The sequence below is a fragment of the Aedes aegypti genome, chromosome 3 (genome assembly GCF_002204515.2).
Source record: "Aedes aegypti strain LVP_AGWG chromosome 3, AaegL5.0 Primary Assembly, whole genome shotgun sequence".
NCBI lineage: Eukaryota > Metazoa > Arthropoda > Insecta > Diptera > Culicidae > Aedes > Aedes aegypti.
This window is the reverse complement of record NC_035109.1, coordinates 320,276,291-320,289,645: the sequence shown is the minus strand read 5'-3', so window position 1 is coordinate 320,289,645 and position 13,355 is coordinate 320,276,291. Positions and strand designations below refer to the sequence as shown.

Sequence of the window (13,355 nt, the reverse complement as noted above, 5' to 3'; positions counted from 1 at the left end):
TGAGGTGAGACGTTCATTTCTATGCGAGTGACGAAGTGAACCTCACATTCAGATGTGTTCATTAACAGAAACGTCAATCATGATAAGCTAGCATAACTTGCGATTAGGGCGGAACCCAGTTTGTAAACATTGAGCTTTAAAATCTGATGCCTTGTAAACCATTCATATTTTACAGAGATTAATCACTGTTTAATTTAATACCTATCGAATCAAATCTAAATATAACATATTTTTCGAAATCAGTTACGAATAAACCCAAATTGTTGTTTTGTTGTTAGTGAAGATGGAAACTAATTCGCCCTAATCGCATGTTATGGTGTTTGTGTTTAAAGTTTTCAATCGAACTGAAAGAAAAAAAAACCGGGTCGAGTTCGTGATCGAAGTTTTGTACGGAAATTTTTGTTAAACTCGCGATTTCGTCGGAAAAATATTTTTCAGAAAGTTTAGAAACGTTCAATAATTAATGCTACGAGTGCCAGTGAATAACAACAATCACGAAGGGAAACTATGAGCACGTCTTTGAACAGTTTTCCGGAGCGGCTTATGAAAACATCAGGCAGTCCAGCGTGGTTCTGATCGGACCCCGTGTTTGATCAGCTGCTTTTAGGACAATGAGGCAATTTCCCCTGCAGTTCCGGATTAAAATCGGAGGAAATGAACGAAATCAGCCGGATGGTGCAACATATGAGTGGATATTACTTGGACATTCTGAATGCCAGCTGCAATAATTTGGTGACGTCGACGGCCGCCGAGATCGAGCTGAAGATTATGCACTCAGACTGGGTAAAACAACGGATTCCGTTTTCTCCAAGTATGCCCTTCCGGTGTTCTACTCGTCGACGATAACCTCCACCAGAAAAGGAACCAGAACAAGCAATCGATCGAGAACAACAAGGGAAACTACACCGGAGCGTTTAAATTGGAAATAACCGATATACTGATCCTGGTGAAGAACAGCGTTAGGTTGGCAAAATTTCAAGGGGCCATCCGATGCAAAGAGTAGTGCCTTTCTCCGGCCTGGATTGTGGACAGGATACGCTTTGCCGGTCGCTAAATACGAGATTTGCGGGATAAAGTCTTCCACTCCGACCAAGAACGATGCTGGCCAATTGACGGCCGAGGAGTTCAATCCGGACTGCACCCACCTGTCGATGATCTCTGACACGAATAGCCGTAATTTTACAATAAATGAAAGTATGATGAGTTCGACGATTTCGCAGGCGCAAGGGAAACGCGGAGGAAAATTATCTAGCGAGGAGGGACCAGCGCTTCCACGGAAAGCTAATGCTGCAGATCAACATAAAAAGTACCGGGAGGCGTTAACGCGGACCTATTTGCTCTGGCGAAAAAGGCGGATACTTTTTTGGATAGTTAGAGTATCTGTACCAGTGATAGAAGCAATAGTAACGGGTTAAGGAATAAAAAATCGTCGAAAAATAACGGAAGTATCGTATCTGAATGCGTCATTCAAAAGCTTTTCTATTCTATTTAACGTAAAAAATAATCTTAGAATGATAAAATTACTGAATCTTTTGAAAAAGCATTTCCTCCATTACTGGAACATATTATGTATTTGTTAACCACTGTTACTACAATAGTGGTTTACATTAATTTCCCATTGAAACTCACTATTATAGGAACGCCCCACTATTACTGGTGCAGAGGAGCAAAAAAGTTAAGGTTTTAAATTGTTTTCCACTATTTCCTTACTAATTTCCAATTTATTTTGATACACATTCCTATTATTTTAACAAGGGTCATGTTAGAAAAATACATAAAAAAAATTGCGTATAATACCCTTAAAATCGCACAACCACTATTATTGGGACACACACTATTACTGGATCATCGCCTTTGGAATCAACGTGATAGCGGAAGTGATGATACCACCGATGGCGAAAAAAGGTCTTCTTTTTGGCATTACGTCCTCATTGTGATAGAGCCTGCTTCTCAGCTTAGTGTTCAATGTGCACTTCCACAGTTATTAACTGAGAGCTTTCTTTGCCAAAGTTGTCATTTTCGCATTCGTATAAAGTATGGTAGGTGCGATGATACTCTATGACCAGAGAAGTCAAGTAAATTTCCATTACGAAAAGATCCTGGACAGACCGGGAATTGAATCCAGACACCTTCAGGTGCCTTCAGCATGGCTTTGCTTTGTAGCCGCGGACCCAAACCACTCGGCTAATGAAGGCGAAGAAATGTATGTTAGGGATGGTACACAAATTATGTCACGCTAAAATGGGAGTTTTTCGAAATATAAATTTGTTTATGTACACTTGGCAAGATTCCTGGGGAGTTCTGGGAGCTGAGAAAAGTACATTGAGGAATCGCGAAAAATCTGTGGAGCAATTTTTGAAGCAAGCCGTTTATGAATTATGGAGGTAGCCATAGGGGAAGAGTTGTGCAAGATTCCTCCCGATATTAAATAGAATTCTTCTAGCATATCTTTAGTAATTCCTTGTATATACCGTTAGGAATAACTCATATTTTTGAAGGATTCTAACATAAATATTTTTTTAGGCATTCTTCCAATGTTTCCTTTAAGATTTTTTTCTAAGTATCTACTAGAATTACTTATTCATGACAATCATTCACAAATGTATTCAATACAAGTTCCGAGTTATTTCGGGATTTCAGAAATTTGTAAAAATTACAATAAAAACTAATAATATAAGGTTAAATATTTTCCCTTGAAACAATTCAAGAGTAGGGGAAGATTCCTCAGTAAAGGACATCCAAGCTGTCAAATTAATAATATTAAAACTATTGATGCTTGATGCAAGCCTATCTATCTATATAAATAAAAATGGAATGGTCTTTGTATGTCACGAAATGGCTTAAGATCGGGATATCAGATTTTGAAAATTCTTCCATACTTGTGTTCCCTGAGTGTTCCGACGTGTTTGTGTATATGAAAAGCACAGGATATAGCACGGAAAAGTCGAGAAAAAACGGAGGTGAACGGAACTGCCATTTAGCAAGGGACGTTTCATGGCATAATTCAACAGTCTACTTGATGGCAATACGAAGTTTGCCGGGACCACTAGTTTATGATAAATATTATCATTTTTAAATTTGAAAATATAAATATGAATTTTGACATTGCATTTTGATGATACAATTTAGTACCAATCATAAAAGGTGTCCCTCAATACCGGACGTGATCTTTCAATGTTTCGAATTCTATAAATAATTTGTATATTATTTAATGTTTTTACTTCAAGAGTATTATTTCATTGCCCAATCAATGCACTAGTCTGCAAGTCGTTGTTCTGAACTTTCATTATTCTTATTTTTATTGCATTTTTGATACCATGATCAATAAAATCTATAAAAAAATGAATGTATTTTGAGACACTGGTGCAAAAATTACAAAGATATCATGTAACGAATCAAATTGTCTGATACTGGGGTACAGGAGGTGCTAAACCGAAATTGTAGTTTGACCATATTTAATTCAAATATGATACATAATAAAAAGTATGAATTTTCAAATTGTGATGGTTTTCCGTTATGCTTGTGTGCTCCGAATTGTTTTCCATATTTAAAATCATTTTTAATTAAATTCAAACTTAAGGCGATACGTCAAATTTTTATCGGTTTTCAAGCATCTCTGTTTGTTTAAAAAAAGTATGCATATTTAAAAAAATGTGTTGTTGACGCATATATTACTCTCCACGATAGCTTTATTTTCTTCTAATACACCATCTTGATTGGACCATAATTTCTCATCTTTTCAACTTTTTTTCGGATTTTCTCACGATTTTCATTCAGGACATAAATTATTACAGAGTTAAAAGATTTCATCGCGAGTTCTTTGAGAAATTCCATGATATCCATAATATTATTACGGTGTTCTCGTGCAAAAAGAGTTTAATTTCCATGGGTTGTTTGGATACCTAATACAAAAAAATACAACTTTTTTTGGATTAGTGACGATATTTTAACAAACATATGTTTACCGATGTTTCGAGAGTTCCTAATTAAATTATTGTTACGAAATTTTAAATTAAAAATAGTTAAATACCAGATTGTTTTTCCAAAATCGGATTTTCTTCATTTCAAATATTTTTCAATAATTTAAAAAAAAGTAACAGTAATCAAAAACAAAACGAAACATAACAGGAATCACACGCAGAAAATTCTTGCACGATTGACATAACTTTTCCGATAGTTGCTTTAACATGCCTGGATACAATTGTTACAAGCATATTTTCGGTGCTCCTAAACTGACAGTATGGTTTGCCCAATCGTTTTTGCTTTTGTTTCTGTCTTCCATCACATGAATATTTCAATTATATTATTGTTGAATCAGCTTTCCGCACATTATTACCTTGAAACGTTATAAGCTGTACCGCAAAAACCACTGATTGCCAACAAGCGATGTTGGAGTAGATGTAAGTTAATGCGCTCTCACTCTCAAGATAGTGGTTTGAATTCCTGCTCCAATATTTATTTACATTTTGTCGCATTTTTGCGTTGTCGATAAAGAAGATTCGTACCGGTTTTGACAACACAACATCAACAATAATACCATTGTCATGATTGTATATTAATATTGAGTCAATCATATCTATGGTTGAGGCAATTATTTTGTGTAGTTGAACCAATCATACCAAATAGTTAATCCAACCATAGATATTGTTGAATCAATTTTAATGTATGGTTGACTGAAATTCAATGTAAAATATGATTGATCTACCAGCAAATATGATTGACTGGACAATTCTTTTTTCTCCGTGCAGGAGCAAAGAGATCAATTCCTCATGGAATCAGATCAGACATTTTTCTGAGAATATTTTTAAAACTATTTTCAATTTTTCGTGACATTACGACAAATAAGGAATTAAATCAGAAATTATTTCAGGTATTTGTTTAAAGATTCAGATATAACTTCGATGATTTGTTTAGGTTAGATTGATGAATAGATCTTTATTTGAGAGATTTTCCTTTTCTTGAGGAATTACTCCAAGAATTTTGCTTTGGATATTTCTAAATACAACCTGGATTTTTACAAAAAATACCTCATAGGCTCTATCAGATTTTTTTTTCACATATTATTTTTTTTTTGTCAATAAAGCCCTTAGTCCTCTATGATTTTATCCGGTGATTCTAAAAACTATGGAATATTCAATCAAAACATTTCCAGAGATGCTAATAGGAATTTCGCAGGATTTCCTACAAAATTGTCCTTCATAATTTATTTAGGATTTAAACTAAGATTTTTTTACGGTTACCTTCAGGAATTACTCAGATTACTCATACAATTTCTTTGGGAGTTCCTCCTTTGGGAATTCTAAGAGATTTCTCAAGGAAGTCTTCCAATTTTTTTTTCAAGTATTCATCCAGGAGTTTTTCTAGGGAAATAGGATTGAAATTTTCCTGAAACTTGAGAAATTGTCTAAAAAATTATGACGTATTTCTGAAATAAATAGCAAATTGTGTATATTCTTAAGCCATCCTTGATGAATGAGGATTTCTAGAAGAACTCAATTTTAGAAGATTTTCTAGATTTTTGCTAAGATATTAAAAAGAAGAAAAACAAATCAATTGGATATTTATGGATGGATAATATCTTGCAGAATTTTGTGCAGGAACTTCTTGAAAAACATCAGGCAGAATTCCGTAAAAAATGTGTAGGAATGATCGGTGGATTTCTTGGAAAAATTTTAGCAGTGTTATCTGGTATGGTACATTAAATCAACTTTTGGAGATTCCATGGGATTTTTTTCATAAATTCATTGACAAATGTTTGAATGAACTGCAGCTATCCTGTTTTCCAAGTAGAATTCTAGAGAAACTCAATAATGAATCACAGGTCTAATTTAAGGATTTGTTTCAAATGGTTTTAATAGGTTTACTCGAATAATTCCTTGAGGAATTTTTGGAACAATTCTTTAGAGTAATCATAATTGAAACAACGTAGCAATTCTTGTCGGGTTTCTTGAAAAAAAAAATCCTTGAACGAATATTATCAAAAACTCTGGAATTGACTTTGCGAATTTTATTGGAAGAAACTATGTGGGAATGATAATAAATCTTCGAGCTGTTTAGTAGAATACCTATAAGTAGATGAAAAAACCGAATTTAGTACTATACCATTTAATTCCACTAGAGTTTGTATCCTTTGACAGATACGCGTATTTCGATCTCAACTGTAAGGCCGTCTTCAGTGTCGTCTTCATGTGGGAATCTTTAGAAGATCTCTTAGAGCAACAAATTTAGAATTCATTGAAAGAATATCTGGGGAAAGCCCTAAACTAGTCTTTGAAAAATTGTTCAATTAATCCCTGAGAAAATTACTGGAGGTAGTAATGTTGAAGCGTTCAAGGATTTCCTAAAGCAAATTCTGGAGAAATCCTTTAAGCATCCTTTGAAAAACTGCTGCAAGAATTGGTAGAGGAATTCTTGAAGAATTTCTGGTGAGAACTCTGTAGTAGTCCTAGATGAAATCTCTGAAAAATATGAAAACTTGCAATAATATAGAGACCAAGTCCCCAAAAAGAAACCTGCGATCAACCCTAGAAATGAGAATCTTTTACTGATCACATAGGCGGCATGCATTTATTACGTTACGCTAATATTTAAAATTCCTGACCGCCCTACGTGGGGGCCCAGATAGCCGTAGCGGTAAACGCGCAGCTATTCAGCAAGACCAAGCTGAGGGTCGTGGGTTCGAATCCCACCGGTCGAGGATCTTTTCGGGTTGGAAATTTTCTCGACTTCCCAGGGCATAGAGTATCTTCGTACCTGCCACACGATATACACATGCAAAAATGGTCATTGGCATAGTAAGCTCTCAGTTAATAACTGTGGAAGTGCTCATAAGAACACTAAGCTGAGAAGCAGGCTCTGTCCCAGTGAGGACGTAACGCCAGAAAGAAGAAGACCGCCCTACGTAACGCTTTTTGTTTGAAAAAAAAAAATATTTTTTTTTGTGGGTGCCGTATAACGCTTCAGCCTATAGATATATGAAAAAAATCATTCATGTTTTGGCAAGTCGATAAAATTCATACTCGAAAAGATCCTCATCGAACAAGTCGATAAAATTCATACTCGAAAAGATCCTCATCGAACAGCTCAAAAAGTTTTTTTCGATTCAAGATAATTTACTGGCAAATAATAGTTAGCTCTGGGTTCTGACGCAAAAATCCTTTGTCGTAAACAATTATATCATGTATTACAGATTCAAAATAATATCCCTGATTGTGATCGCAATTTTCTGAGAATTTCAGGTTTTTTTCAGGTTGAATAAAATCCCCTGATAGTTTTCCAGGTTTTTCCATGTGACACCCTGGTTATGCTTTCGGCAGATTGTTCATTAGCTATCATTATTTAAGCAAGTAGATTAGCCATGCACCATGCAATTTGTTTGTCGTCTTCGTGAGATAACCTAAAACGCTTACTAGCGCCACCTGGTGGCAAAATCTCGAAACTTTTGGCTCAAATAATGTTAGTCCTTGTGCTACTGAACAACTTTGCCGAAGACGCCATCTTTCTAAGAAAGCCTGACTTCTTAGAAAGATGGCGTCTTCGGCAAAGTTGAGACTATCCGTAAAACAAAAATTACATGTTCACTAGCGCCGCCTGGTGGCAAAATCTTGAAACTTTTTGCTCAAATAATGTTAGGGAGCCTGATCCTATTCTTGGCACTTTTGATTCACTTCGGCAGTGGGTTTTTTTGAAACCTAGAAAGCTCATACTTGGCCACAATATGCATCGTACTGATGCGCTTCTTATTGCAAAGTTTCAGAGTGTTCGACCGAGAAAAACCCCCATGCCAAAGTGAATCATGGAAGTGCCCAAGTGGTTCTGCACCCTAGTTCTTGTGCTACTGAACAACTTTGCCGCAGACGCCATCTTTCTAAGTGGTCAGACCACTGAGCTATCCGCAATACAAACATTCCATGCTCACTAGCGCCGCCTGGTGGCTTAATTTCATATCAAAATCACCGCATGTCAGCCCTTGAGCTAGTGAACAATTCTTTCGAAAACACCAACCTTCCAAAACATAAGGATCTAGAGATATTATATGTTACAAAGTTTGCAATCTTATGCCTCAAGGTTCATATAGTGCAAGTCTGATAAAGCCCCTACCGGCCAAGTTCTCAACTAAAAGCATGATCTTCAACTCTTAGGTAGATCGTAATGAGTGCTGAAACTTCGCCGAAGACAGTTCTGTGCTATCTCTTCACGCATACGAGATAACAACACCCCCAAATTGATAAAATCTCATAAGCCCTGGGTCTCCTATAATGCTCTAGTGTGTCGTGATAGGAATGCGTTAATAGTACTGTATTTCAACAAATCAATCAAAAATCGATGAAGAATTTTAATGATTTCAAAAGCTACAAAAAAAAAAAAAAGAATTTCGGGATAAGCAGCTTATTTTTAATAAATCGCCAAAAAATCTTGAAAAAAGTATTTTTTGTGTAGATAAAAGAACATGGGAGGGAACACGCAAGGGTCTGGCAATATGAAAAATGTCCTCGTAGTATATATTTATCTTAAATGGATAACAAGATCACATAAAATTATGAATTCTGAATTTAGTGGATTAATTGTGTGGTACTAGGGGATCCCGCACGGTACAAATAAAACGATATTACACATTGCAAAGCAAGTAAAATCATACGAACAACTGGTGCTGCACTAAGATCAAAAGAAAAATCACTTAATACAACCAAATATTGCTCCATTGAAAGAACAACCGCGTTTGATGAAACACCACAATGGTGTCTTTCATAAGAATGAAGTAAAAGGGAACAAAGCCGTGGTTGTTCCTTTCCTCTGGGGAACGCCGCGTGTCCTTCTGGACAAATGCGCTAATAAATTTGCCTACTTGGCTTGTGTATGTTGACACACATGCCTGAATTCAAATAATTTTAATGAAACTTACTTTTTCACATCCATTTCTTAGCCAGTCGATAGGCCAGGACGTTACGACTCTCGTCGGGATGGAAAAGTCACGAGACAACGACCACAGTCGATAAACACCGACTCTCGGAATACAGCGAGAGTTCACTCGAGTTCATTCATGGTGACCATTCTCACTGCATTCGAGTGTCGGAATCGCTCACTCAAAGTGAGACGACTATTCTCCCCTCACGCCAGTCGTGGAATAAACACAAAGGTGTAATCAATCTAAAAGATTTTTAGTTCCAAATGAAACTATCACGAAAAGACTCTTATGGTGGTAAGCTCCATCGAAATTACGACGCCAATCGCGTATCATCCTCGATTTTACCATACACGTTTATTCTACGACTGGCGTGAGGTGACAATTGTCGGTGTCGTATAACGAGGTGACAATTCTCGACTCGAGTGAAGTGACTCTCCATTTGATTTGCACGGCGAGTCACTTCATTCGAGTCGAGAATTGTCACCTCGTTATACGACACCGACAATGGTCACCTCACGCCAGTCGTAGAATAAACCCAATAGTAAAATCGAGGATAATACGCGATTGGCGTATTAACTTCGATGGAGCTACCACCATTAGAGCTCAACAAGAGAGTTCTTTGTATATACACTGGCCTATAAACTGGACACTGTTTAAAGAATATTGGTCAGGTTCAGAATGATATCTGTCGTTTCTGTAATATGGAACGCGAAACCTCGGAACACCTGCTCTGCAGTTGTAGTGCATTATACAAGCGCAGATCCAAATTTCTAAACGGGGGTTATTAACCACCAACACTGAACGAAAACTCCGGTCGCACATTGAATGATCATTGACTCATCCGAGCCCCATACCTATTTTCAGACACAATCAAGATGATTTTCATCTGCACGAAAATCATCTGTTTACAAATCACTCTGAATGAAAATCATCCAGTCTTGGAATGATTTTTATCCTTCGAATAGATGCCTCAAATTGAATGATCATCATACATGCATGTAAGCAATCCCCATTCCATTGTAGTTAATAATTTAAAAGAATTCAAATAAAAAATAAACAACTTCAGAGCATTGTTGGTGAATGTACATTGTTATTTATTTTCTTAACGAGGTTATCAAATATATTATTTACCAGTCTTCAGGAACAGATGCCAACCTACCGAATACATTATATGACCTCCAAATACTTGCTGATTTGCGACCTGTGATTGGTAGATACCATTAAGAAGTGTTAAATAAATGATACAAAAGAGGCTAATGTAAGATTCCAAGTGCAATTACCTGTAAAATTCACCCAGAAACGCTTGGAAAACCACGCTACCGTCACCATGTTTACGTTTAGATTTAGAAGATTGTTTTGACATTTGACCATCCCCTTTTCGTCTGATACTTCAGACAGTAATTGAATGATTTTCGGTTTGGGACAAGGGAGATATTAAAATCCGTCATAAGTTGCATGCTATTCATTCGTGTTACCATTGTTCAATTAGCTGCCTAATACCATTCTATTATGATCTAAAGTTCATCTCTGAATTGGATGATTTTTGTTCAACAGACAGTGGATACATCATATTCCTTCAAAGTCATTCAAAATGAGGAATATAATGTTTTATGACCCTGTGAATTACAAATCATTCAATGTGCGACCGGAGTTTTCGTTCAGTGAAGTGAAATTTGGACTGGAAATCCCAGTAAGGTTGTGGGTTTTATTAACTCTATTTTGCCTGACTGGGAAAAGACGCGTCGAAGTGCTTAAGCTGTTCACTTGATTCATGGTGGACAGTTCTCGCATAATCTGGGATAACGCCCTAAAAGCCATTGGTAACCATGTGTGTAGCTCGTTGTTTCTGAGCAAATGAATGAATAGGCATCCAAACCAACACCCCTGGCATGTAGAGAATGATCTTTTCTTCACCATGAGCCTCTGCATGCCATAAAACGTTTGATTTTTACTGTGCGCCCTGTTTTCAAGTTGCCCGTGAGAGAGAGCGAGACAGCACCAACACACGGCGCACAGTAAAAGTCAAAAGAACAAAGGAATTTATGACACGTACAGAGGCTCATAGCGTTGTTAAATAACGTGTAACTTCATTCAAATGCTCAGAAACAACGAGCTACACACATGGTTACCAATGGCTTTTAGGGCGAGATCATAAGTTATGCGAGAGTTTTAGTTCCTTCAATGATGCAAATAGTAAAAAGGGACATGCCACAAAAGTTCAATGAGCCTCTGTACGTGCCATAAATTCTTTTGTTCTCATGACTTTTACTGTGCGCCGTGTGTTGGTGCTGTCTCGCTCTCTCTCACGGGCAACTTGAAAACAGAGTGCACAGTAAAAGTCAAACGTTTTATGGCATGCATAGGCTCATCCAATGGACGCAGTGGCTTAACCTTCCCAACAAAAAAAAAAAAAAAAAAAAAAAAACAAAATGGGGTTCGTATTCATTTCTAATCGCTTCCGTCCACCACAAACCATTTATATATGTTTTGCAAGCATTCTCAAAAAGTAATAAATGGACGCTCCCTAATGGGCTAATGGATTGTGCCCTCCCATCGCGACAAGGTCGCATGAACTAGGGGAGTGGCCGGAGCTTTTATCCTTCTTATAAATACCTTCAATCACAGTAGGGGAAGAGCACTAATTTTCGACCCATTAATACATTTTTAGCCTACTTTGTATGAAAATCCGAAAATTGGCACAGATTCGTCGAAAATAAGTGCTTTCCCCCTATGAAGACAAAACGAGTTAGAAGAACGACATCAAATTCAGTTTCTCAAAAACCACCGTGGTCCTACGTCGCCCCATAGGGAAGTACCCTCACAGTTTTTGTAAGAAACTTGCCGGGTAAACAGTGCCTTGTACGAATATGAAATCGAGTCACTGTTGTATTGCAACTCACCGATTAGCGTAACCGATTCCCAAATGCTCCGAATTTGGTCCTTCGGCCCAGCAGATGCTCTCGTTGTACTTTTCGAGGGCAGCAGGGTAATCCTTCTCCAGGTACAATCGATTGCCAACTTGGCGCACTGCGGCAGCCTTCCGGTCATCCTTCGGTAGATCCGGTGCCACACTGTCGTTGATAAACGGTCCCTTCTTGATCACGTAGTTCCGGTAGTCTACAACGTCCGACAGTCGCAGGTGCTCGGTTCGGCTGAGGAATTCAAGCAAATATCTGTCCATGGGGTTCTGAAGAGCACGTTTCTGCAGCTGCGCCATTACGGCCGCTTCTAAGAGGAACTCAATTTGAGCCGCAACATACCAGGGGCAAAACCCAAAAAATGCATCCATTTTCCTGGAATGAATTAAAAAAAAATGTTGAATAAAATTCCAACAAACCCTCCGTCAGAAAAACTACCTCAATTCAACGATGCAGTTCGAATACTTTAAAAACTACACTTTTCAACGTACAAGACACCGATTACTCAAATTTGAAAATTGCCAAATTATTAGCGCAACGGACAAACAGAACAGGAAATTGAAAGAAACACGCGACCGACACAGATCACCAAAAACACTGTACTACTTTCTACTTCCCTGCTGAATCCGTGCGCGGCGCGGCGTTTAGTTGTAGTGCCCGATGCAACTTTCCGGAATAAAAAGTCTACAAACGATCGATGCTTCAGTAGCATCATTTCAAAAGGGCGTATCCCACTCGAAAATTGCATACACGGAGGAAAAGCGAGGGGCGACACTTCCAGATCTGAGATTCAAGATTGGTCAGTATAGGGTAACCAATATATTTTGGACCCCCTAGCCCATTTTCCTGCAAATTTACCAGTTTAAATCGAAAGACCAACTCAATTCGCATGCCATTTAGAAAGAAAGAACTATTCTGCACTTGCATAAACCGTTTGTACATAGAAAATGAGTAAATTTCATCTTAAATTAATTTAATTTAATCGGTTCATCCATGCAACCGTTACAACACGTTACACACAGCAATTGAAGCCGTCAAAAAAATTTCAAATGTAAACAAAAACTTTTTTTCAAATTTCCGAGCTAAAGGCGTAGAATTTCTTCGGTTTTCCATTGTCAATCGATTGATTAGACTATGGGCAAGCATATTATACAACCAGTGTCGTGGACCGAGGGCCACATGCATAGCACGAGTCGGACATGGTGACGTTTTTAGCACAGCATGAGACGACTACGGCAGAATTTCACTTATTGTTCCATGTTAGTTCGTGATACGGACACTACACGGGAAAAAATTCTGTGCTAATAATTACTATGGTCTAATCCACCGGTGTACTAAATTTGCTCGGTCTGAGAATTGTGACACTTGAGCGGGGCACGCTCCCGTAAGGTCGCCACGTGATCTGGACCCGCTCTAGTGTCAAAATTCTTCGACCGAGCTGGTTTAGTACACCAGTGGATAAGACCATTGTAGCTGACTACGCCCATTCTTGAAACTACCATGGAATTTTAGACCAATTTATTATGTTTACG

General features: G+C 37.7%; 1 protein-coding gene across 1 annotated transcript in view; it reads right to left on the bottom strand.

The window, feature by feature from the left end:
- LOC5575463 (SET and MYND domain-containing protein 4) overlaps positions 1 to 12,437 on the bottom strand; it is a 32,377-nt gene extending 19,940 nt beyond the window's left edge. The window contains exons 1-2 of the mRNA XM_021851834.1: positions 12,262 to 12,437; positions 11,806 to 12,198 (exon numbers count right to left, since the gene is read on the bottom strand). Coding sequence (XP_021707526.1) covers positions 11,806 to 12,194 — 389 coding nt within the window. The 5' untranslated portion in view covers positions 12,195 to 12,198; positions 12,262 to 12,437. The remainder of the gene's footprint in view (positions 1 to 11,805; positions 12,199 to 12,261) is intronic.
- Positions 12,438 to 13,355: the final 918 nt, after the last annotated feature.